Source organism: Ranitomeya imitator, chromosome 2, assembly GCF_032444005.1.
Source record: "Ranitomeya imitator isolate aRanImi1 chromosome 2, aRanImi1.pri, whole genome shotgun sequence".
NCBI lineage: Eukaryota > Metazoa > Chordata > Amphibia > Anura > Dendrobatidae > Ranitomeya > Ranitomeya imitator.
Window position 1 is genome coordinate 177,058,530 of NC_091283.1, and position 26,847 is coordinate 177,085,376.

General features: G+C 43.7%; 1 protein-coding gene across 5 annotated transcripts in view; it reads right to left on the reverse strand.

Moving 5' to 3' along the window:
- Window positions 1-4,160: 4,160 nt before the first annotated feature.
- Window positions 4,161-26,847, reverse strand: part of GOLGA2 (golgin A2) — a 35,628-nt gene continuing 12,941 nt past the window's right edge. For 2 of the 5 annotated variants that reach the window (XM_069748089.1, XM_069748088.1), the window contains 25 exons: window positions 23,102-23,206; window positions 22,387-22,430; window positions 21,464-21,527; window positions 21,301-21,357; window positions 20,643-20,723; window positions 19,469-19,507; window positions 19,324-19,386; window positions 19,057-19,150; window positions 18,670-18,776; window positions 12,287-12,345; window positions 12,065-12,206; window positions 11,870-11,959; window positions 11,678-11,785; window positions 11,500-11,587; window positions 10,242-10,588; window positions 10,039-10,152; window positions 9,735-9,959; window positions 9,249-9,348; window positions 9,079-9,167; window positions 8,785-8,941; window positions 8,087-8,154; window positions 7,334-7,436; window positions 6,946-7,052; window positions 6,707-6,863; window positions 4,161-6,298 (listed from right to left, as the gene is read on the reverse strand). In XM_069748089.1, the coding sequence (XP_069604190.1) occupies window positions 6,060-6,298; window positions 6,707-6,863; window positions 6,946-7,052; window positions 7,334-7,436; window positions 8,087-8,154; window positions 8,785-8,941; window positions 9,079-9,167; window positions 9,249-9,348; window positions 9,735-9,959; window positions 10,039-10,152; window positions 10,242-10,588; window positions 11,500-11,587; window positions 11,678-11,785; window positions 11,870-11,959; window positions 12,065-12,206; window positions 12,287-12,345; window positions 18,670-18,776; window positions 19,057-19,150; window positions 19,324-19,386; window positions 19,469-19,507; window positions 20,643-20,723; window positions 21,301-21,357; window positions 21,464-21,527; window positions 22,387-22,430; window positions 23,102-23,206 (2,847 nt within the window). In that variant the 3' untranslated portion in view covers window positions 4,161-6,059. The remainder of the gene's footprint in view (window positions 6,299-6,706; window positions 6,864-6,945; window positions 7,053-7,333; window positions 7,437-8,086; window positions 8,155-8,784; window positions 8,942-9,078; window positions 9,168-9,248; window positions 9,349-9,734; window positions 9,960-10,038; window positions 10,153-10,241; window positions 10,589-11,499; window positions 11,588-11,677; window positions 11,786-11,869; window positions 11,960-12,064; window positions 12,207-12,286; window positions 12,346-18,669; window positions 18,777-19,056; window positions 19,151-19,323; window positions 19,387-19,468; window positions 19,508-20,642; window positions 20,724-21,300; window positions 21,358-21,463; window positions 21,528-22,386; window positions 22,431-23,101; window positions 23,207-26,847) is intronic. The other 3 variants (XM_069748092.1, XM_069748091.1, XM_069748090.1) reach the window with 2 other exon arrangements.

Consider the following 26,847-nt stretch of genomic DNA (forward strand, 5'->3'; position numbering starts at 1 on the left):
GATTTCCATGTCTATTTCAAGTAAACCTCCGCTTTCTTGTCTAAGGGCCCCCAGATTTTCAATGGGCAAGGTAGATTTTTTTTTTGCCAATTTTGCTCTCGCCACATCGATTTTAGGAGTTTTCTCCCATACGCCTACTTCTTCCTAGTCAAACGGATATGTTCTTTTTGACGAAGATGGTAGCGGACCCTTCCTCACCAATGAGCATTTTGATTTTTTTCCATTGACCGAGAAAGTCGTAGTTACTCACCGATAACGGTGTTTCTCGGAGCCCATGACAGCACTACGGAGAGAGGGGATCCGCCCTTCAGGGACAGGAAACCTACAGATAAAAGGGCGGTACCTCTCCCTCGCATCAGTTGGTTTACAGAGCATCGGAGGACCTCCAAGTTAGTTTCCAACAGAGAAAAAAATCATATTATAACATTTCTTAATAGAGGAACCCCGTGCCTATACTTATACTATATACACTATATAAATTATATGTAATTAAAGGTGCTCACCGCACTCGTGATGGGAGGGAATAAGCGAGTGCTGTCATGGGCTCCGAGAAACACCGTTATCGGTGAGTAACTACGACTTTCTCGGTCTCCCATGACAGCACTACGGAGAGAATTGCAGAGACTAAGCTTAGGGAGGGACCACCGCCTCGAGAACCCTTCGTCCGAAGGTTAAGTCAGACACAGAGGCTAGATTTAATCTATAGTGTCTAAAAAAGGTTGATGGTGATGACCAGGTGGCCGCTTTACAGATTTGCTCTATCGATACCTCTGACCTCTCAGCCCATGAGGTAGCTACTGCTCTTGTGGAATGCGCTCTTATACCATCTGGGATCTCATTCCCCGAGGATGTATATGCCAAGACTATCGCCTCCTTTATCCACCTCGCCAAAGTACCCTTGGATGCCCGAAAACCTTTTCTGGGACCCTGAAAACAGACAGAGAGCCTTCCTTCCTATACTCTCTGGTGGAATCTAAGTATTGGATTAGGCATCTTCTGACGTCTAGATTATGGAAGTTCTGCTCTTTCTCATTTTTTGGGTTTGGACAAAAGGACGGCAGGGATACTTCTTGTGACCTATGGAATTTTGATGCCACTTTTGGCAAATAGGCCGGGTCAGGTCTAAGAGTGACGATCATCTAATATTTTAGTGAAAGGTGGATTGGAGGAGAAGGCTTGAATGTCACTTATTCTGCGTGCAGATGTTAACGCTACCAAGAGAATAGTTTTAAGTGATGTTTTAATGGGAATCGTCTCTATGGGTTCGAATGGAGGACCCGTTAACGCCAAAAGGACTAAATTTAAGTCCCATGAGGGCACTTTTTGAGAAACTAAGGGCTTTGATCTTGTTACTGCCTTAATAAATCTGATTATCCATGGGTTGGCCGCAATATTATGATTATAGAGTGCTCCTAGAGCTGCTATTTGTACCTTAAGAGTACTAACCGACAACCCCTGTTCCAGACCTTTTTGTAGGAACTCAAGTATTTTAGGAATTGAGGGCCCATCTTGGACTTTTACTTTAGAGACGGACAGACATTTTTTCCATGTTTTCCCATATATTCTAGTAGTGATGGGTTTTCTACTTTTTAACAACGTGGTGACTAAGTTGTCTGAAAAACCTCTTTCTTTTAATAGTCCCCGTTCAAAAGCCAGGCTGTCAAATGTAAGTTCGATTCCTGTGGGTGGAAGATCGGCCCTTGATGTAGAAGGTCTGGTATATTCGGTAGGACCCATGGGTCCGAGACTGATAGCATCCTCAGCCAGGAGAACCACGTCCTTTTTGGCCAGAACGGGGCTATGAGGATCATTTTCGTTTTGTCCTCTCTGACTTTCCGAATGACTGCCGGGATCAGAATAGTTGGAGGAAAAGTATAAGTCAATTTTTGAGTCCATGGAATCATAAAGGCATCTAGAGCCTGTGGATTCCCTCCCGGGTTCAGTGAGCAGAATTTGTTCACCTTTTTGTTTTTGGAATTGGCGAATAAATCTATTGTCTGTGTTCCCCACATTTCTGTGATCTGATCGTAGATGGATTGGTTTAGGGACCACTCGCCTTGTTTTAACTGAGATCGACTCGGATAATCTGCTCTCTCGTTGTTTGAACCCTGAATGTGTAGCGCAGAGAGGGATAGTAGATTTTCTTCCGCTAGGTTGAAAATTTTGGCGGAAGAACTCATGAGTGCCTGAGACCTTGTTCCTCCCTGGTGGTTTATATACGCTACAGTCACTTTGTTGTCCGAAAAAATTCGGACATGATGTCCCTGAATATAGGTCAGAAAAGAAAGAAGAGCCTGAAGCACTGCCCAAAGTTATTTTTGGTTTGAGGATGCTGATAGTTCCTGAACTGACCAGGTTCCCTGAGCCACTCTGTCCCCCATGTGAGCCCCCTACCCTCTGGGACTCGCATCGGTTGTTATTACCCGGGATATTTTTGTCACCCAAGGAACTCCCCTTGATAAGTTTTTGCTTTCCCCCCACCAACGAAGGGAATGAATAACTGAGGAATTTAGAGTAATTCGACTTTCCAAGTTGTTCTTTAGTACTGACTGCCATTCTAGTATGTGCCACTGAAGCTCCCTTGTGTGGAATTGTGCGAAGGGCATCGCTGGTAGGCATGAGGACAGAGAGCCTAGTAGCGACATTGCTCTCCTTAAGAGTCATGGAAGGATGGTGAAATGTTCGTGCTATCATGGCTAATATGTTGTCTTTTTTGGGGTTTGGAAGTCGACATTCTTGGACTCGGGAGTCTAATGTCAGACCTAGGAACTCCTGTACCCGACAGGGTTCCAACTTTGATTTTTTAAAGTTTATGAGCCACCCCAAGTTCGTCAAAATAGTCATTACTCGGTCTCTCTGTTCTCTGCAACTTTGAGCCGAGTTGCTTACAATGAGAAAGTCGTCTAGGTAAGGGACTATTAATATATTTTGTTCCCTTATGTGGGCCATCATTTCCGCTATTATCTTCGTGAATATTCGAGGAGCTATAGAGATCCCGAACGGTAGAGCTCTGTACTGGAAAAACCTTAATTGCCCTTTTATGGGAACTGCCAATCTCAGGAATTTTTGAGATTGATTGTGGATGGGCACATGATAATATGCGTCGGTTAGGTCTATCTCAACCATGTAGCAATTCGGAAACAGGATTTTTATAGTGGACTTTCCGTGATTTATAGGGAGATTGCTCACTTAGTTGTCGCACTATCTCCCTATTTGTAATTGGCGCCACCCCCGGCGTTCCCCGCACTTCCGGTCCTGCGTCACATCCTCCCGGGAGAAAGAAGCTACCGCGCATGCGCGCGGTGATGACCCGGAAGTCCAGCCGCATTTCCGGAGCGGCGGCCATCTTAGTACACCCGGAGCGTGCGCTTACCGGCACAGGAGCTCCGGGTGATCCAGCGCCCCTTCATCGATCTGAATCGGCGGCGTTCTCCCCCCCGCTCACCCTGAAGAACCCCTCGGTTCCAGCGGTGGCGGCTTCGGGAGCCGGACAAGCCGCGGCAGGAGCCTCCTCGCTGCCGGTACCCAACCGCCTGGTCCATCGGTCTTCCTAACAGGTACCACCGAAAAGAGGTTCCCTGTTCAGGGACAGGAAACCAACTGATGCGAGGGAGAGGTACCGCCCTTTTATCTGTAGGTTTCCTGTCCCTGAAGGGCGGATCCCCTCTCTCCGTAGTGCTGTCATGGGAGACCGAGCACCTTTTCCTTTGTTCCAGACCCCCGAACATGATGTCCTGGACTGTTCTAGGGGTCTTGGGATCAGCTACGACCATAGTTGACCTGAATGCTCTGATCAGCCTGTCTGTTTCTGAACATTTCTCCCACATTCTTGATGCCTGGAAATGGGAACATGGGCCACAAAATTAAATTTACTTTGGTCCACTAATATTGCTTTTATCCACAAGAAGGCATTCCCATCTTCAGTGGACTTTCCACTTTGGCACGTCGCACCGGCAGTTAATCCCCTTTGCAACATATTCAAGTCACTAGCAATTTGTGTGCCAAAAAGAAAGAAAAAAAAAAAAAAAAAAAAAAGTTGACCATTGGACCTTAGCAACGAAATGGGCGCCATCTTGCCCAATACCATATAGCGGTCTGGCACATTCTGTCTGGGATCGCTTGGGGAGCAATGTATAGACTTATTCTTAAAGAGACAGTAACATGGTTTAATCTGCTGAATTTATTCAGAAAGAAACATTTTATTTCCAACAAGATGAAATCATTTCAGCAACAGAATGGAAAGTGTAGCCCCCTGACCTGTGATGTATCACCCAATAAATTATAATCATCCCCTCCCCCCAATATTAATAAATCTCCAATCAAGAGGACAGACCAGCTTCTATAGAAGCTCCATCATAATATAGTACAAGATACCTGCAGCGAAAATGCTGCGGAGGTCCAGCGTCTGATCCAGGAATATACAAATTGTTACACTCATACATTATGTACAGGAACTGCTTCCATGTTCAAGTCAGGAAGAGATGTAGGAACTCCTACCGTGCCCGCTCTCACCCACCTACCCGGGTAACTTGTGCACATCGCACCCACCAGGGAGAGAAGAATGACACCCCGACGCTCCTTCTCCTGCGTCATTAACAAGATATGGCCGCCTCCTGCGGCCCATAATGAAGAAATACTGTAAACCTCACGACCCAAGTGTCATCACAGTCGCATAGAGAGTAGTGGGATATATGATCCTCATAGCACAGACAGGAAAAGTGCTCAAAAAGAATATTAAAAGGTTGTAAAAAACAAAAACCGTAATATGCAAGAAAGCCAAATGTAGTACGACTTGATAGCAAGCATATCAGTCACCCATATGCACTGCGCTCTGCATGGTTATGTCCTTTTGTAATAAACCGTATACTCGGCTCAGTCACTACATGGCTGCATACAGTGATGGGCACACCTGTAAGTTCTCCAGCAAAAATAATTTAGGAAAATCTGATTAATAACGCAGATGGAGAGTTGAGGAATGGCGGGAGTAACTTTGGCTAGTCTAATCCCCTTTCTATGCTGTCAGCCCAAAGATTTTCAGGGTGTTGTCCGGCAGTAAAGCATTAGTGACCAGTCTGTCTCAGTCTTGAGCTCAAGGCCAAAATCGAGAACACACAATGTGACCTCGTCATATTAATCAGATTCTTTTTTTTTAATATGATTAAAATAAATTGAGGTGGAGAATCTCCTGGGAAATGAAAACCTAACAATTGTACACCTCCTATAATAAACCACATATTTTCCAATGCAAAATTCTGGTGTAAGCCCAATCTGAAAAACCCTTCTCAGCAGTAACTTCAAAAGAAGAATTAATTCAAGTGTTAAAAATTAAACTCCATGAGGAAAACCTACGTCGTGTCCTTACTTTCATATATCATGTCATATGTAGTGGGGAGTCTGTTAAAACACTTATCCAAAACCTCCTCCAGAAACCTGGTCTACAGCATGGCCACCACAGAAGGTGAACGCAGCGCACCATGGAGGGAGAACACTATACGGACCCCAAAAGGGTCAACTTTTTGGAAAAACAATCGTCACTACTTTTCCACATTGTTGTCCAACACCTTCTTGGAGCCAGCCTCTAACATGCACAAGGTGAGTCCGTATTACCGCCACGTTGTCTGGTTCCCTCCTTCATTCTCGAGCATATCATGTCTACTTCACATAAAATATTAGCGCTAGGTGGTGTATAAAAAGAGAAAAAAAAAAAAAAAACAACCACGGGAGGCAGCGGTATATTGTTGGCAAAGATTAAGCTACCTAACCCCAACGAGCTTTAAGAAAACAAAGCAGTGTGTAGTCACCTACTAGCCCATCTAAGTGGCCTCTGGGTCAATTTCCTTGGGCAATGCCATTTGGAATAGAGACTATACCCCCTGCTCCTCCATCATCATTGCAGGTGCAAACCTTTACATTGTCCCGGCCCATTACAATCCCCAGCAGCTACAGACACGACCATCCCATCCCCAAGTGACCGCATCTCCTGTGCGTGTGGAGACCGGAAGTCACAGTCCAGAGAGGAGAAGGAATGGAAGTGGAGGCTTGAATAGGAGGGACTAATCTCAGACGACCATAATCCGGACCTCGTCATTTTCATCCACACGGTAGAAGAACGGGATGCATGGATTCTGGAGTAAAGAGCTGGGACGTTCTTGGGGGTTCTGGATCTCACGGAGGAGTTGCATAATCTGCTTGGCTGTAGGGTCTTCCGAATTTGATCCTTCTTGAGCAGAAGACAATTGAGAAACCCTCTGCACCTTCTCCTCTTCTGCAACCTCTAACAAACTGACTTCCTCAAGTGCTAAAAGAGAAGATGGGTCATTATGAGATACTCCATGACAAGCCACAGAAATCAGATGTGCTAATACTAGGAATATGTTAATCATCATTAAAAGGGGCATTCTGAGACTTGACATTGTGAGCGAAGGGTGGGCTTGCGTTCACATGAATCACTGCAGCCCGTAGGGGGTCAGTTGTTGTACACATATGTGATATAATTGTGATGACTGATGATGGTCCCAAACCTCAGGACCCACCCAATCAGAGCTTTATTGCCTAGTCTAAAATTCCTGGAGAACCCTTTTAAAGTGGATATTGAAGACATGTGGAAACCTAGGTTGCATCGTTTAATGCCAGCAGCATCCCAAACAGCTAGGGTTATAAAAACTATGTAGTAACAGGGAATGAAAGCAGCAGCCGCGTCACTTACCTTCCCCAGTAGTATCCACCTCCATTGGTCTATCTGCACTTTGGGCCAGCTCTCCCGACTCCTTGGAACCCCTCGTGACCTCCACATACTTCTTGTACCATTCATTCCTCTCGGACACCAGTCTCATCACCAAGACCTGCAGCTCCAACAACTTGGCCTGGATGCAGACAACAAACCATTACTGGGACTCTGCTTACAAGCATGGCTTCTCATTAATCCTGACACTAGGGTACACCAACCTTCATCTCTTCCTTATCCTGGGCCAGCCGACTGATGTACTCCTCCTTTTCTGTATGTCGCTGTTTTAGGATTGCTCTCTGACTCTGATAAAGTGCAATGTATTCCCCTAAAATCAGAAGTGAGAAGACCATCAAAGTCTTATAGGAGCAATGGGCCCCATCTGAAGATGTAACATTCCCTGTAGCAAGATTCGGAAAGCCTTCTCCAGACGGCTTCAAACTGGATGTGGAATTTGCCATCTAGGAGCTGTATGAAATTGCTTAATTATGCTACACCAGTTATATAATAAACTGGAGGCACAATGCAGCACCCAAAGGTCCTTTTCAGATGGATGCCAGGCACAGTATACAGATGTAAGCATTGAATCCATGATAGAACACCACTAACCAATAGTGTCAGTTTCCCCCGACAGCTGGATACACCGATGTTCCAATTCTTCCACCCTGTCCTTCAATTCCACTCTCTCCTGCATCAAGTCAGTGAAGCGGATCTGCCACCAAAGAATAGAAAATTAATAGAAATCATCACAAATTTAAAAAGAAGGATGGGGGTTGTCCAGGACTTGGATATTGACAATTAATCATTACAATAGGTCATCAAAATCAGATAGGTGGGGGTCCGACACAGGCATCCCCTCCGGTCAGCTGTTAACAGTTCCCATAATGACCGCATGGGATATTTAGGTTATAGTGAGAACAGCACAGTCCCATACACGGTGTAGTGGACGCTCAGTCGCTTCAACAGGCGACAGGGTGCAGTGTTAGAGAGCAGCATTTACACAGTGTACGGAGCAGTGGTGTGCCAGCTCATACACCCCCGGCCGCTGCGAGAGCTACAAACAGCTGATAAATGGAGGGGATGTCTGTTGCAGGACCTTCAGAATTTCGCACCAATTACTTATTGTAAGAAAAAGTCCTCAATATCCAAGCCCTGGACAACCCCTTTAACAAGGGCCAAACAAATCCCCCCACCCCAATCCTTGTGAGGCAATGGGCAAAGTCTTTTTAATAAGTATTTAAAGCAGAAACTCTTGAGTTTTCATGGAGGATTTGGAAAGTTTTTGCTCCAAAGCCTGCTAAATAGAAAAAAAAAAAAAAAAAGACAAAACTGTGTACATAATCTGAAGTGTGAAAAACCTACCTGTAGTTTCTCCATAGCGCTCTGCAAAGCATCATAGACCTCCCTGGGAACACTGTCCATAGTGAGTGCTGCCGGTAGGACACAGAAATCCTCAATAAGTACTAGTATAGACACATTAGGGACACTGCGGTGCATGCAGGGATAAAACCCGCAGCTGTCATCACATTCACACGGAAATTACAACCTCAAGTAGTAAACGTCAAGGAATGATGGAAGTCACAGGACGGAGACAGGTTACTGATCTGCAAGTGACGGAATCAAAATTTCAACACATCTGGATTTACTCAGTCTGGAGCATGAGCGCCATGTGCAGAAATCCTGTACTAATGGCCGTCTGAGGAAGGTTCTACCAATGTGATTACACAGGAGCTGCCAGCAGCGGATCTTGAAGACTTCCCCGAGTGCATTCAGCGCACAACCTTCCTCAGATGACCATTAATAACCTCAGTGATAGCAGCTGTAAGTGCTGGGATTTCTGCACGTGATGCTCATACTCCAGACTGAATAAATCGAAGTTTGGAAAATGTCGTTCACATTCGCCGATCAGTAACCCATCTATCCATCTTGTGATTTCTACTATTCTTTGACTTTTCCTTCTTAATGCTGCAATTTTAATGTGGAGTATATATTTTAATAATGGAGTAGATTTAGAATTTCCCCGTAAGATATCAGGAGCCACGACACATATTATCCTTTACCTGCGGAGTGATGTGGCGGATTGGACATGTGCTGCTGCCGGAGCTCAGATATTTGCTGCACGAGCTGCTTACAATTCCGCTTTTGCTCCGTGAGCTGCCGCTCCACTTCATCCCGCTCTCTGTGCAACTTGGAGAGGGTGGAAGACAGGAATGCCATCTGCAGAAAAAGAAGCATGGCAGAATGAGGAGGAGTCCCCTCTATGACTGGTGACCAATGCTGGGCACCTCACTGACGAGCAGATCACTAACGGACAGAGAGGGACACACCACTGAACTGTGGAAGGGATCACTCACCATTTCTTCTCGACTCTCAAAATCCTCTGGAATAACCAGGGATGATTTGGGCATTTCATCTTCATAGACTTTACTCTCCACGCCGTCCCCTGATGAGCACAGATATATGGTCAGGTCCTTATGTAGCATCACAGACTGGGGCAATACAAATACACGACTCTGGTTATTACCTTCCATGCGGCTCAGAGCTTTGCTTTCTGGCTCGCTGCGAATCTGAATCATCTGCGCTTTCAGCTCTTGATTTTCTTTGGTAAGAAGCTCCAGGTTTTCCTGGAATAAACGAGGACAGGTCAACAACCCCTTTTTGTTTTAATAACAACATAAATGCAGGTTCTTGTTAATTCCCAGGACAGGTGATAACGGGGGTCCCACCGATAACCACCATCTCCGGCAGTCCACTGGATTATGATACAAATGGGTCATTTTATTACTGCACCCCTAAGCACCGTTCTTATGGCCCCTTATACACTTAAGTCAATTGTCTAATGTGTATGGGGGCCTCCTAATTTTGGCGACGGTCCCAGTGATCAGCAAGTAATCACTGATCCTGTGTATAAGAAGTAACATGCCCCATTAGGAGCCATCTTAAAAGGAACCCCAGATAATAATTAGGAGCTTTGTTCATACCATGGCCTCGGGGAGTAGACTTTGCTCACCCTGCTTTGCTTTAGCTCCTTCAGGTACATTTCTGCGCTGACTTTGCCCTGCACCTCATTATGCTGCAGTCTGTCCATGAGCTGGGCCTGCAGCAGGTACTGCCTCTGGAACTCCTCTCTCTCGATGGACACTTGCTGGTACGCGGCGACGTATTGCTGGAGATGAGCAGAAACCTCGTCCCGCTGGGTTTGCAGTAGTTGCACTTCCTGTTGCCTTGTTGCAAGCTTTAAAAGAGAGAAGGTCGGTGATGCAGCTCCGAAAAGAGCAGCGGCCCGGTGAGTAAACCCTTACCTACAGGCTCACCTGCTCCTTAAAGTCTCCGATGCTCTCCTGCAGCTGACCCAGCTTCTTGGCCAGTTCTTTCTTCACATGTTGCTCGCTCTGCAGACCGGTTGTGAGCTCCAGGTTTTCATTCGTCTGCAGGACGATAGGTATAAAAAGTAAACCCACAACCCACGCCATTTGCATTGTGGTCCTATAGCTCTGGAGTTACTCATGTCACATACCAGTTTGACAAAGCCGTTCTGCAGTTCAGCGAGGTGCTCCTTCAGCTGCCGGTTCTGGGTCAGTGCCCGACTGATGGTGGCCTTGTCGCTCTGCATGTTTTCCAGGATCTGCTGCTTGTCTACATTGTCCTCGCTCTGCCGCTGCAGGGTCTTCTCCAGGTCCAGGATCCGCTCTTCCTGCTCCTGGTTCAGGCGGCTCAGCTGGCTGTTGTCCTGCACTTGGCCCTGGTACCTGGACTGCAGCTGAAGGAACTCCTCATGGAGCTTCTCCACTTCTTGCTGCAGCGCCACCTCGGCTTCTGAAGGGCCTTGAGGAGCAGATGGTTCAGAGTCAGCCGCTTCCACTGCTGTACAACAGAAAGATTTCAGATGGAGAGAGAGGAGAAAACAGCAGATATAGCATTCATTGCTGACTCAAAGAAAAAAAAGAAAAAGAAGTTGAGCCGCAGTATAAGTGGCTGGGTGTCCACAGTGAAGCCTCAGTCCGCACTGCCCTTATTCACATTGAGTTAATTTTTGACACATGGCAAGTATATAATATTAGAGACCGTATAGTACTGTCCCGATTTGGGTACACCTTGACGTGATGGGGTGGTTTTTATGAGTTTACCCAGTAGTCCATGTTATTTATATGTACCATTACATTATACATACTTACAGCGTGGATTTACTCTTTTTTTACCTTCTCTGGTATGGCTTGCTCAAAGTCTGCAATGGAGATTTGTATTCTGGGAACAATACCTAAGTGCACCCTTGTATTATAGGGGTGTGACTATTTCCAATGACAACCAGAATATTTTGGATCATGAGAGCAGCTCTGGAGAATAATACAGGAGGTAAATGAGGATCAGTACTATAAGGTTTGTACACAGTGACTCCATCTGAATAGTGAGTGCAGCTCTGGAGTATAATACAGGATGTAACTCAGGGTCAGTAATGTACTGTATGTACACAGTGACTGCACCAGCAGAATAGTGAGTGCAGCTCTGGAGCATAATACAGGAGGTAACTCAGGATCAGTAATGTAATGCATGTACACAGTGACTGCACCAGCAGAATAGTGAGTGCAGCTCTGGAGCATAATACAGGATGTAACGCAGGATCAGTAATGTAAGTACACAGGGATACCATCTGAATAGTGAGTGCAGCTCTGGAGTAGAATACATGATCACTATAAGGAGTTAATAAATTACTCACACTTTTAGCATATATACAGTGTTACTCAAAACAAGAGAAACCGTGCTAAGTCTTTATATACCTGATGCCAAAAGTAGCTCTGTTACTCTGGTCTCCAACTGTTCAACCAGTGCCCGGGCGCTCTCTTTTTCCTGACCGAGTGTCTGAACCTACAGAGTAAAGGTCACCCGTATTACAGATTTGCTTGTAAAGCAATTAATACATCATATTGGAGTTTTTCAGTTTGTGAGTAAACCCACTTGCTCAGACAGCTGACGGACTCTTTCTTGCCAAATTGCCCCTTCTTCCTTCAGTTTCTCCACATACTGGTCCCGTTCTGCTCTCAGTTGCTGCAGAGAATCAGACATCTACAGCATAGAACAGAAATCAGCATTAGTATGAATGATCTATGGTCTCCGTTACATGGCGGAGAAGGGGAAATAAGAAATGACCTGTGTCAGCTGAGTGCCCAGCAAGTCTCGCTCCTCGATGGCCATCCGTAGTTGCTGGTTGGCATCAGAAGCTCCGGTGTGATTGGAAAACTAGAGAAGGAAAAAAAAATAAAAAAAATCTATAGGAAACGCCAAAGTAAAACAGCATAAACCAGGGGTTCACAAACTTTTATAGCACAGCGTTCTCAGTCCTACCTGCTGTATCATAAGTTCGGCCATTTCCAGTTTCTTATGCAGGTCCCCAAGCTCCAATCTCATGGCAGCATTCTCGGACAGAAGGGCGTTCAGTTTCTCCGACATTTCTGAGTTCTGCTGCTTCAGCTCATCACTGCTCTTACTGCAAAGAGGAAAGAGTGTAATCCATAGGTCGGGGGTCTGAAACCACCATCAACATGCAAACACAAAGCCAAAGCCCACCTGTTCTTTAGGGATTCAACACGTAGACTGTCCCGCTCCTTCTCCAGTTCATTATTGAGCTGGAAAAGGAAGTAAAGTATCTCAGAATGTCAGTAATAGGATTATTAAAGCTGATAGTGGGTAGAAAATGTGCCAAATTCATCATGGTGGGGAAGACTGTGACAGATTTGGAACTTGTTCTATTCTGTACACCACCTCTTCGTCAAACTATTTTAAACAGATACATTGGTACATGTAGGCCACAATCTTTTTATCCAATTCCTGACTTTGTCAAAGGGTGCATTATATAAATTAAAAAAAAAAAAAAAAGTATATATATATATATATATATATATATATATATATATATATATATATATATATATATATATATATATATATATATATATATATATATATATATATATATATATATATATATATATATATATATATATATATATATAGAAAAAAATTGGAACAGCATCCAAAGAATACTTTCAGTCACGGTGCAAAGCTCATCCAGCCAGCAATCCAAATTTGGATTGCTGGCTGGATGAGCTTTGCACCGTGACTGAAGGTATTCTTTGGATGCTGTTCCAATTTTTTTTCACTATTTTCCTTTCTGTGGAAATTTGCATCAGTTTTTTATTATTTTTTTTTTTAACTTTTTCCCTGTATTTCTTTAAGTACCGTATACTATAATTTTTTTGTGCTAAACGTGGACTATGGAGCACACGGTGCCTGATCCAGGCGTTTTTGCTTACACTAGTGAGGACGGAGAAAGAATCATTGGAGGGGTGGAAACTGACGCCACCTTTTTAAGCACACCATCGCTGCACGATTTAAAATTTAAATATGAGAAGGTCTTGAAAAAATCTACTACCTTGCAATTACACCTTACTACGCTCAGTGAATATTATAAGGCTAAAAAAATCCCGAGAGGTCTCCGTTCAAATATCCGCCCGAATTTGATGATAAATGACTCTTTTTTCTGTGGGAAATTCAGCATGATATCAAATAAATACGGCCTAGATATAATTTTGCTGAATATTGAGTTCCTACAACATGAACTAAGCAAGATCAATGTGGAAATTCCTGCGTTAAGAGTCTGGGATAAAGTGCCTTATGAGGGATGATGAATGGAACAATTTTAAAGAAAATTTAAAAACCAAGTTTGACAAATTACGTCTGGAGTTGGAAGATGTGAAAAGGAGAAAGTGGAACCGCGATATGGACGATTATAAAGAGGGGAATATCTATAATTGGCAAAAGGACAATGCAGGAGCTTGGAGGAAGAAAGGTTTTTTCTTTCAGAGGGACTCTTGTTATGCATGTACTGATAAATCTCTGTTATCTAATCATGATTTTTTTAGGTCCAGATCCTACCAAAGAAAAAATGAGAACAGTAGGAAAAGAGGAGGAAAGAAACATCGTAGACAACAAAAAAGAGAAAAAAGGGAAAAACAAATCATTAGTAGAGAAACAGATGGCGACGAGGAGCAAAGATCAAGCTTGATTGTCAACATCTCGGATAAAACACTTTCTAAAGAACAGGTATCTGTATTGAACAAAGGTCTGTCGTTTGGACTCAGTACACATGTTGATTGGTTTCAGCTTAAGGTACCTTCACATTTAGCGACGCTGCAGCGATACCGACAACGATCCGGATCGCTGCAGCGTTGCAGTTTGGTCGCTGGAGAGCTGTCACACAGACTGCTCTCCAGCGACCAACTATGCCGGTAACCAGGGTAAACATCGGGTAACTAAGCGCAGGGCCGCGCTTAGTAACCCGATGTTTACCCTGGTTACCAGTGAAGACATCGCTGGATCGGTGTCACACACGCCGATCCAGCGATGTCTCCAGGGAGTCCAGCGACGAAATAAAGTTCTGGACTTTCCTCAGCGACCAACGATCTCCCAGCAGGGGCCTGATCGTTGGTCGCTGTCACACATAACGATTTCATTAACGATATCGTTGCTACGTCACAAATAGCAACGATATCGTTAACAATATCGTTATGTGTGAAGGTACCTTTAGCGTTGACCTACAAAATTTCTTCAGGCTGATTAAATTGAAGGAGTGGTTTAGTTCTAGCCCTTACAGTGGAAAAACTCCTATGAGTGAACTTAATTTACAAAACCTAGCCCTTAAGAAAAAAAGCAGTTTCACCCCATCTGAGAACTCACCAGCGATTGACGCATTTATATCTGCGGTAAATAATGATATTAAGAAACTGAGGGATGAATGTTCTAAGGAGTTTAAATACCCAAATATGACGAGGGGGGAAGTTAGAGCCCTACAAGATTTGATGGAGGATGATAAAATTATTATAAAAAAAGCCGATAAAGGCGGTGCAGTAGTTTTACTGAATAAAAATGATTATGTAGATGAGATTAAAAGACAGTTGGCAGACCCGGGGGTGTACGAGAGACTTACATGTGATCCTAAATTTGCTATCGCTAGAGAAATTAAGACTGTTATTGATAGTGCCCTGGATAATAAAATTATTGATCAGGATCTGTATGATTTTTTGATTGTCAAGTTTCCAGTTACTCCAGTGCTGTATACATTGCCCAAGATCCATAAGTCTCTCGTACACCCTCCAGGAAGACCTATAGTCTCTGGGTGTAATTCTATCCTGTCTAACATTGGAATCCTTCTGGACAAGGTTCTCAATCCTATTGCAAGCAATGCAGAATCATTTATTAGGGATACGGCTGATTTCTTGGAAAAAGTGAATGGTATAGAGATAGTGGGTGAAGTGTTGTTGGCCTCTTTCGATGTCACATCGCTTTACACATCTATTGACCATGGTCGAGGGCTGGATGCGATCCGTAGGAAGTTGGTGTCTACACAATATTCTGCTGAAACAAGGGAGTTTATATTACAACTATTGAAATTGGTATTGACGAAAAATTATTTTTTATTTGGAGATTTTTTTATTTGCAATTACGCGGGACCGCCATGGGCGCGAACATGGCGCCCGCGTATGCAAATATTGTTATGAGTACTTTGGAGGAGGACCTCGTCTATGTGTCCCACCACTTCAGCTATGTAGCGGCGTGGTGGAGATACATAGACTATGTCTTCCTCCTATGGTCAGGGACAAGAGACCAATTACTCGAATTTCATGAATATCTCAATACGATTGACGAGACAATCAAATTCACCCTTGTATACTCTGAAGAGAATATACAATTTTTGGATGTAAATGTCCAAAGGGTGAATGGTAGGTTAGCGACTCAATTATATACAAAAGCCACTGATAAGAATTATTTGTTACTCTTTAGTAGTCAACATCCAGAAAAAATGAAAGAGTCCATCCCATATAGTCAGTTGATACGAATTAAAAGAATTGAGAGCAATGAAGACTCTCTAGTAAAATCTATGGAGGGGACTCTTAGAAAATTTTCAGAAAGAGGGTACCCAAGAAATTTATTGCAAAGACAAAAGAACAGAGTTGATGTACTGCACAGAGAAAATCTACTTCAGAAAAAATCGCGTCCTAAAGAACTTAATCGCATCCCTTTTGTAACCACCTATTGTGAGGAAAGCAATGTGGTTGCGAATGTCATACGTAAGCACTGGGGAATGTTACACAAGTGTATACCCCAGGTAACAGAATTTGCCAAACCCCAAATTTTTTCTTATAAACGGAATCGCACCATCGCCTCTACCCTGATTAAATCAGACATAGGCTCTTTTAAAAAACAAGGCCAGAATACATTGACTAGTATTGATAGGAGGGGATGTTATCCGTGTTTGTCATGTGTAAATTGTAATTTAATGATCAAGGGCCAAAGTTTCTCTCATCCTAAAACTAATGAGGAGTTCAAGATTCGGCACTATTTGACGTGTGATTCAGACCATGTGGTCTATTTGCTACAATGTCCCTGCTCGTTATGGTATGTCGGTGAGACTACATGTGAGTTCAAAACAAGAATCAATCAGCATCGACATACCATAAGGAAAAAACGCATGGACTTACCCGTTTCGAAACATTTTACGGAAAAATCCCATACAGAAAAGGAACTTCGGTTTCGTATTATTGATACAATACCAGCCCAAAGAAGGGGTGGTGATCGAATTCAGCTACTTAAAAGAAGGGAGATGGAGTGGATTATGAGACTTAAGACTTTAAAGCCATATGGCCTGAATGTAGATTTTAAGTATAGCCAAATTATGTGAAATTGTGTATAGCATGGTGATGATTTTGATTCTTTCCCTGACTTGATTGGTTTTGAAAAAATTTCTTGATTAAGGGATTACTAACATGTTTTCCTTTTTGTCTTTTTTTCTGTTTCAGATGTGCAGTCCTGTGCTATGAATATATGAGAAACTTATTTTATTTGTTTATATATTTTTTTTCAAAAAAATTTTTTTTGCCCATAAAAATGTTGGTCTAAATGGTTATATATTTTTTGTATACTTTCTCACTAAAAAAATTTTTCTTATAATTTTTTTGTAGATTTTTTTGTATTAAACTCGAGTTGTCATAGCATTATCGGACTCATCTGTATAATAGCGTCGTGTAATACAATAAACTAATATAGGAGCAACCACGATGTGTTTGAGTGTCTGTTTTTCCTTAATGGGATATATAGCTGGTGGCCATAGGATATGGACCGTTTTCTGTCACTTTAAATGGAGTGGAGAGGTGTCGGGGGTTTCTGCTCCCCCAATTAGTCTCTGCTTCCATATTTAGGTTTGGGACATTATTCCTTTATGTAGGGGTCCCCCTGATCCTGTGACAGTAAAGTGGGGTTATGCTCAGGTCCTTTAGTCCATGGCACATGAAAATCCCTTGGATTAGGAATGATAGTAACGCTTGCGTTTGGTCTGAGTGGTGGTGCTCAAAAATACAAGATAACGTAATCATTTCTGTGCACACGATGTCTTGCTTTATAATAGCTATGAGTCCGTTACTGCTAGATATTATTGTAGATTAACTGTACATAGCAATTTTGTTTTTGTTCCTTCATTCTTATGGGCAATGGTCTCCCTTAGTAAACATGGCGCCTGTGATCTTCGGTGTGACTCTGCGCAGCTGCGGGCTGTGGCGTTATGGGTCTATTGACTCTGACGTCACGGTCATGCGCAGTTGCGTGGTATGAACGCCGAGATCCGAGGCGTGCAGATCAAGAAATATATTTGTAAGTTACATATGTTCATGGCTCATCAGGATGGGTACACCTGATTTTAATGTTTCACAATTGATTATTAAGAATATTTTAGGAATAATCACGCGACACTTTATGTCTATTGTTCACTGTTAATACACTGAATGGAGATGTTCCTTTTACATGGAATCACTAATTTCATGGAGTGGTATTTATTATAACTTATTTATATTATTATATTTAATGAGCTCTGTAACGAGATGGATATTAGTAGCATATATAAGATTGTCTCACCTATGTGTTCACTGCTTGAGAAAGGATTTGTTATCCGAAACGTTGCCACGCCGTCCAGGCAATAAAGTCCACATCATTTTTTTATTATTTGGTGCTGCTTTTCTTTTTTTCTCTCATATATATGTATATATATATATATATATATATATATATATATATATATATATATATATATATATATATATATATATATATATATATACATATATATATACATATACACACACACACACACATACACGTATACACACACTCATATTTTTATTATCTAAAACTCCTAATAAACCCCAAATTCTGATGCATGTAGTAATTCTCTCCTAGTAATGGCTGCAGGCGCAAATTACAGGAGAAGGAACACCATAGACGTCTAAAGCTACTGTCATTCATCATCACAGCGTTGTGTTTGTTTGCTGCAATCATGGTAGGTCTAAATTTTTATTTTTTTTTGCAAACATGGCTGCAAAACCACTCATTTTGTTGTGACCACGACAAAAAAAAAAAAAAAATTAAAAAACATCAGAGGCACCAATGTGTTCTTGCCTTCCATACGTTAGATTCACCAGGGACGCTACACGCAATCAAGAGAGAGTCTCGCATGCCCATTGTGCATAATATATGGTCAAGTTGGCAACAGATGCAGAGATAAATATTGCACGAGTTGCGGGGTGGTGCTGTCATTAACATGCATGTAATCTGCAAGAAGAATTTGAGTGGGGAGCAAAATAAATCCTTACTTACCTCCCCCGCACTGTCCTCTCTCAGGCCTATATACCCCGCCGGTCTTCTGACAATGTGGTGTAACTGCGATAGCTCAGTGCCAGGAGTCTGGCGGGGGACACAGGGCTGGGAGTGAAGACCGCCCAGGAGACATTTCTACTTTTTCTTAGGATTACCCAGTTGTGGACAACCCCTTTAAACACTTTGTTGATTCCACTAAGAAGTCGATCAGAATGGGATTTGGTCAAATGATGATGAATGAATCGCACCTTTTCTAGCTGCTTCTGCTGAGCAGAAATAGACGATAAGGTGCGCTCCAGCTCTGTTACTCTCTGTCGGGTCGACTGTAAACGCATGACAAGATCCTCCGCTTCCGCTGTAGGAAGAACAAAAAAAAACAAAACAAAAAAAAAAACAACACAACATATCAGTGCACATTGCAAACTTTTCATCTCCTCTAGTGACCTTGGGGTATATGAAATTCCATTTGTTAACAGATGACCAGGCCATCAGTACCCAGTTTCCCACACATGTATTGGGGAGCTAGCAATCATTACAACAGACTGACTAAACTATAGAAATCTGGTGCTGGGTTGTCCGGTGTGTCTTGCTTGAACAGAGCCTTACATACAATATGAGGGTGTGAGAAGACGTACCTCCTTTCTGACGTGCTGCTTGCTGGGTGAATGACAGGGCGGTCTGCAATTCAGTTTTTTCCGATACCAATATTCCAATTGTCTGAATGTGAACCTAAAAAAGCAAATAAGTTCCATCATCCTATACTATAGCACCCCCACAGGAGAAGAAAGATATTACACAATTGTCATTCAATTCATGGACGTCCTGGGTCCTCCAAGGGATCCCCTTTACAAGACTGATGGTGATGGGAAAACATGGCAATGACTTTCTCCAGAGCGCCTCACCTGTAGCTGTTCTCGGAGGGAACCTTGCTCTTTGGAAAACTTCTGTTCAAAACCTTTCCGCTCCTGGGAAGAAATCAGGAGGCACAAGTCAGATGATCTACAAACCCTCACCATGGTCATTGGGTTCTATGATGAACAACTTTACCTTATCAAGCTGATCCATGACGTTCTGGTTCTGCTGTGTCTATTACAAAAGAGAAATATGGAGCGATCAAATATTTAAAAAAATAAAATTACACCTCATTTTGACACTTGGAAATGCACAAGATCTGCTCTGTCTGCGAAGTTCTCTCCACTCACTTTTGTGTGTTTTAAAGACTGCCACGCTCGCTTGGGATATGGTTATAACTAGAGATGAGCAGATTTGTTTGGGTCAGGGCTTATTCGGCGAGCTATAGCACTTACCGAATAAGCTGCAGAGGGAACTCGGATACATGGAGCGCACCGGCTGATCAGCTGCATGTGTCGCGGCTGTGTGACAGCTCCAGAGCCGAACAGTTACTGTAATCAGCCGATGCGCTCCATGTATCCGAGGTCCCTCTGCAGCTTATTCAGTAAGAACTATAGCTTGCCAAATAAGCCCAGACCCCCATCAAATTTACTCATCTCTAGTTATAACCCCATAAAAGGGTTTTGCAAATCATTAAAAAAGCGTGGCTACAGCTCCACTGCGATTTTGTAATTCAGAGCACAGGTCTTGGCCGGACCCCCATACTAAGCAAGTCATCGGCTAACATTTTAATCATAAGAATAGCCAAAGAGTCTGTGATTGAGATTAATACTGAACAATTCCTACTAGATTCCTCACTATATGAACAAAAGGCAATCAGTTTGGGGCAGGCTCCACCTATTAGGAGGAAAGGGACCCTGTGACCCCTGTAGGACGACTGTGCATGGCCCCTGCTCCAATAAGAGAACGTGGATTCTGGGTTAGAACATAAAGCGATTCCATAAATGGTTAAATGCAGAAAGCAAACACATAGCATAGAGGTAAATGAGAAGAGGGAGGTTGCAGGCAAGTGAGTAACAGTCAAATAGCAAGACCATGCCATTGTAGATGCAGCATTCACAGACCGAGGGTCCACAAGACCGTGCCATTGTAGATGCAGCATTCACAGACCGAGGGTCCACAAGACCGTGCCATTGTAGATGCAGCATTCACAGACCAAGGGTCCACAAGACCGTGCCATTGTAGATGCAGCATTCACAGACCGAGGGTCCACAAGACCATGCCATTGTAGATGCAGCATTCGCAGAGCCCCCAGATCGAGGGTCCACAAGACCGTGCCGTTACACTGAGCACAGCGTTCGCTTCTTACCAGTTCCTCCAGCTTTGCACTGAGCTGCTTGTTTGTTACGTTACTGGAGTCCAAGGCAGCAGCCAAATCCTGGTAACGAGACTGCGGCGCATGCAATCACGAGAAGGGGATAGAGGCGGCCAGAAGAAAAGTCATAGGAAAAAGAAGACATCCAGGTATTAATGAACACTGCTACCAAATAATGAGACCGATCCTTAGTGTCACATACCAGTATCACACCCTGCCTCATTTATACTGAGCGATATTCACCTACAGTGAATAAAAGGTCTTAAAAGGGGTATTCCCAATCCCAGTAATTAATGGCATAACCCTAGGACTTGCCAAGGGTGTCTAAGAGCGCACTCCCACAGAGCTGGGGACTGAAGCTAGCCTCGTTCACTTAACGAGAGCCTTGCTGTTCAGGTTATCTGGGAATGCCTCTGTGCAGTAAAAAAAAAAAAAAAAAAAAAAAAAGAAAATACGGGAACAAAGCGCTGCGGCCTCTCTATTCTCAGATCAGTGTAAGGGGATAACTTTCCAATTTGGAAATAACCCTACAACATACTGTCCTTTCATACATGGAGGCTTACAAGCATGGCTGCGCCTCTATATCAATAAGTGTAAAGACATATGTAACCGTGACCACTCAATCAATTTTCTCAACCAGGTAGTCACTCACCTCCACTTCTGGGCTTGAGGACGATATGATGTTTTCCCCATTTACGTAAGAGTTACCCTTAAATGATAAAAAGGTCATGATATTACTTGGAATTAAAAATAAATACATATACATGTCCTATACACTTAAGAGGCGTAGTTGAGCAATAGATACTGACACCTACCTGTGACACCAAGCCATTCAGCTGCTCAGACAGCTGCCGGAGACTGTCTGTGGAGGAGACGAACCTACAAGACAGATTAACACAGGTTATATGCTGAGTTTATGGCACTGCGTGGCGGTTTGGTGACGGATCTGCCCATTACACTAGACATAACTATGTAGCGCAAGACATCCCTGTCATAATATAAACATCATCTATAGCCCTTCTCCACAGCGGCAGTGCAGAGCTGTGTATGTTGCATGCTGCTAACTGATCTGTCTTGTGAAACGGCAAATGCTGCTCTATTGATACATACAAGTGAAGGTAATCATCTGCCATATGCATCAATAGTCTCACAAGAGCAGGCAACAAACCCAGCCAGCTTGTCTCAGCCGCTCTATATGCATTCCCATCCTGCAGTAGGTCCTCTCAGGCCCGCTATATAGAGCCCACTTCTACAGTATAGATCTACTTTCTGTCCCCTGTTTACAGCCCCCTCCTGCAGAATCGCTCTCCTCTCATGCCCTACATACAGAGGCCTATTCAACAGGCCATCTCTCCTCTCATACGCTCTGTACAGAACTCCATCTTACAATAGGTCTCTCCTCAGCCCCTTGTATACAGTTCACTTTGTAGTATCTCTCTCCTTTCTGTCCCCTCCATTTACAGGAGTGTTGTCTTCTATTGATGTATTGAAGAGTCATCAAAGCCGTGTGTGAAGGGGGCTGTCTAATAGCTTCTTTCCATATCTAAACTGGGCCCCTTCTGTCTATGAATTAGCTGAAATGGAGAAGGGGTCTGGCTTAGCTACTGAAAAGAGCAGTCAGCCAGCCTCCCTCATAGATAGCACTGATGACGAGCTGGCACCAGAACCGCTCCTGTGCTTGCTACAGGGCCAGAAGTGGAGTTTGTCTGCCAGCAATAAGTGCTTAGATCACACTCACCTCCTGCCGTCTGCTGCCATCTTTGTACCATCGTAGTCATTTTGCTGCAAAACAAAAAAAAATATGAGCACAAGAAGAAATACTGAGCCATGCAAAACTGGAAAGATCAAGAAGACAATGTAGGCAGGACACAGACATGGCAGCAGGCAGGTAATTATAGGGGGAGCCAACACCAAGGCATGAGAGGAGGGTCACCAGGTGAATACCATGTATTTTATACAAGCCATCACATACAGTGCTGGGGAGATTAAGACAATTCTCTGGTGATCAGCTGATCAATTTAATTTGACGAGACCACCAATATCTAGAAACTATATACCAAGCTGATAAATACATGATATTTTATAGAGCGGAAAAACAGATCTCTGAAAGTAAATCATCACCTTTTACTGAAGTCAGCATCTACGTAATAGTAATGTGCAATTTCACATTTTTGGCTTGTTGTTACTTTACTGCCATCATGGAAACAATCAACAAGCAGGTTAGTGGCTGCTGTTGGCAGATCTAGGCTTGTTACACAATCAGATCCGTCATCAGCAGCCAGCTGACAGGTTCAATCAGATTTGCAATTTTGCATTCTTTGAGGCACAAATTAAGATTTCTCCAGAAAGTTTATTTTTGTCCGAGGGGATGAAGAGGAAAGAGAGAGATCTGAAGAGAGGGACTATATAAAAGTCTGCGGAAGGAGCAGGTGCAGTGTGTGGCAGTCGCACACCTCGGACAGTGGGTTGTTAAAGTGAGTTTCTGTTGGGGTTCTAGTATTATCCAAGTCATCCTCGGTTAGGATTTCTGCGTCAGGATCGTCTCTCTCCAAGAGGACCTGTCAGAGCACACAACATGGGGTTAGCACAACACATGGATCCACACGGTACACGGGTAGAGGGTTAGGTTACCAGACTGACCCTATAGGATATGTAATCGCCTTATGGTGGGCGTGGGTCTGCCGCCTGGGACCCCCGTGATCCTCACCTGGCTTTTACTCAGCAGTGATGCTTCTAGTTGTGCACTTGAATGAGACGTTGTTGCTTCATCCAACACAGAGGCGACACAAGACCCCTATTTTCTCAGGATCTGGGGTCCCAGAGAGATCATAAATAGATCTGAAGCAGAACCCTGGTCCACCAGTCACTGGATCAGAGCCCTGCCAGTATCCCCAGCAATTCTGATCCACAGGCCTGGTGTGACATTATTACCGTAATTAGCTGGGGATGCAGGCAGGTAGCAGAGGGTTTGTCTGGAGGTATAGCCGATGAACCAGGGTCCTGAGAATCTTTTTGCAAAACTCTACACCATAAAGCATTTGTAAAAATAAAATTAAATTAAGAAAGAAATCGTGGTACTCACCCCTGCATAAAAAGGTCAGCAGACAAAAATATAAAGTTAATGCACCCAAGAAGAAGCGTCTGCTTGGTGCGAAATGGCTGTTGCCCTTACACTGAAGTTTTCCATGTGCTACTACGCAGCAATAGCAAAAAAGATTTTGGGGAATAAAGTGTGCTGAACTTTCATGCATGGGGGAGTGCCGCAAATTCGTTCTTCTTTTGTACAAATATCTGTGAACTTTGAGTATTTGCTGAGCACCATTCAAGTGTATGGAGAAATGGTTTGAGCTGAGTGCTGGTATTAACCCTTCAATACTGTCCAACCATAAAGTGACTGCATATCCCAACGTTCCTAAATGGTTAAAGAGGGGAAAACTCCTAGGATGGGTCAGTCTGGTCATAGAAGCACAAATTGAAGATAAAAACAGAAATTAGAAAAGGACTGAACATTAAATACAAATGCGACAAGAACCAAGTGGGGTTAAAACGGTGTGACGAGTTACTAATTGTGCTCTCAGGGGGCGACTACACTTCTTACTGGCAGAGCAAGCAGTCCGGCTACTGAAGAGACCATCTCCTGCACAGCAGCTAAGGTGGGAGAGGTCGCCGGACCACCAATACTTAGGGCTGCATGCCAGTCAGCGTCCTGCCTTGCAGAGCACCCCCCACAGGCTGTACACAGAACTGCAGTGCAACCCCTACAGCAGCTTCATCTTCAGGAATCGGAGGCCCCCCCCATAGAGGGATCCCACCCATCATAAAGTGACGCCATGTCCTAGGAACAGATATCACTTTATAAGAAGCCAAATACCCCTTTAACCCTTCATATTGATCATCCCACGTATCCGGAGTGCCATTACCTCTGCACACTGGGGGTTGTAGTTCTCCAGCTCTGACATTTACATGGTGACGTGTCGCCTGTGACTCACATCCCTACCTCTCAGTAATTCCAGTTTGGCTAGTTAGAGAGGTGTCGGGATACAGGATCATAAGGGAGGAGGGAAAACGACGCCTGTGAAATAGTCACTGGCGATTTGTGACTTCCTGCACCTTCCCCACTGAAGGATTTGTGGAAGCAATGTACCGCAGCCTCTGTGAAAAGCAATGGCCGATAACCACCTGCAGCGGTCCTGTTCTAGTTCGCCATAAACTAAATAATGCAGCTAATTTGCAAACGGCATTGATTAAATATCCCTTACCATTTAGTGCACGCAGCTCCTATGCAGACCAATGCCATTAGGCGACAAAAGAAACCCATGTGTAGCCTGGCCCTGCAGCGGTGTGCCAGCGAGCAATGAGGGGGGCAGATATAAAGTAGTGATGTAACGGCAGGGATAGATTCCTGGTCTACAGCCGTGGAGACATCTGCACTGGGGCTGTGCACACATAACAGAGATTTTTAATTTAAACATTTAGATTTTTTTTTTTTTTTTTTAAATTCAAAGTTGCAAAGTTGGGAATAAGTTCAGGTCAGTAGGTAGATCGGGTACTGCCAGTTACAGAACCTACAAGATGCCTTACTCTTTGCAAATGTGCTATTTAAAGGGGTCTGCAGAGGAGAAGAGGAAGAAGTGATGACTTAGGTCTGATAGAGGGAATCGGCTGAGGATAGAGCACATAATACACGCTCTAATAATTGGAAATTAGCATTTATGGGCCTATTCTACAAGAGGCGGTAAACCTGCACTGCGAGTGACTTATACCCCCCTCCCCACAAAAAGCTCTTCAGTCAGCTGCCGCTCCACCATGCCAGCCACTTACTGACACTTGGTAAAGTGGGAAGGATTTCATAGCACTCCTGACACGCCGTGCCCGGTTACAGCGGAGGAAAGCCAGGCAGCTGGTGTGACAAATGCTTGAAGAAAAGTGACACCGATATGCTTGATTTCAGACAATCCTCGTATCCTGCCAAGGCGAGCGCAGAGCCAAGAGGCAGAAAATGGCCGGATCGCTCATCAGGCCCGAGAGCATGAAAATATCCACCCGAGGCCCAGGCGAAAACACGTTACCGGGGGGGGAATTAGGGACAGCGGCCTGATGACAAATCCCCTATAATACCCAAACATTGTAAATGCTGCTAATAAAAGAAAAAAAAAAAAATTGTTCCAATACTAATCCACAGGATACATAACAAATGTACAGTACACATGAAAAGTTTGGACACCCCTGATCATCCAATGGTTTTCCTGGTTTGTATTGGAATGTGCATTTATAAATTCAGACTGAAGGCAGCAAAACCTCGAAGGGGCACATGGAAACACGGAGTAAAGAAACACATCAGAATGTGTGATACACCTTGGATTCCTCGGAGGACAGCTTTACACCCCTTCGCATTCTCTCCAGCAGCTTCATCAGGTAGTCACCTGGAATGGCTACAATGAACAGGTATGCCTCATCAGGTGTTTTGCAGAGGCCATGTTGGTTCATAGCTCCATGCAGTGCTGTGCTCTATTCCACAATGGTTCCAAGCCAGAAAATTGCAAGAACCAAAACCACCAAGTAGAAAAAAAAACAACAGTACATCATTACTTAAGAAAAAAAAAATGAAGGTCAGTCAGCCAGGAAAATTGCTAGAACTTTGAAGGTATCCAAAATGCAATTGTAAACACCATTGTTTGCTATGATGAAACTGACTCTTGTGAGAACTATCCCAGCAAAGGAAAACCAAGACTGACCTCTGCTGCAGAGGATAAGTTCATCAGTGTTACCAACTTCAGAATCCACAAATTGACAGCCCCGCAAATAACATCCCTCAATCTCAACATAACCTTTCCAGAGGGCACTGCAAGAAGTGGCCTTTATGGTCGAATAGTGGCTTTTCTTGCAACCACTGAGGGACAAAAGAGGGATTTTTGGTTCTTACCGTAAAATCTCTTTCTTGGAGCCTTCATTGGGGGACACAGGTAACCATGGGTGTATGGTGCTGTCGCTAGGAGGCTGACACTATGCAAATAAAGAAGAAATAACTCCTCCCCGGCAGTATACACCCTCCGACAGGCACCAGGCAACTCAGTTGGTGCAAAAGCAGTAGTAGGAACAAGTAAAAAAATTAAACTCAACCTATGTACCAACCCAACAACGGCACGTTGGCCAACCCGGTACAACCTAAAGGGAGGGTGCTGTGTCCCCCAAGGAAGGC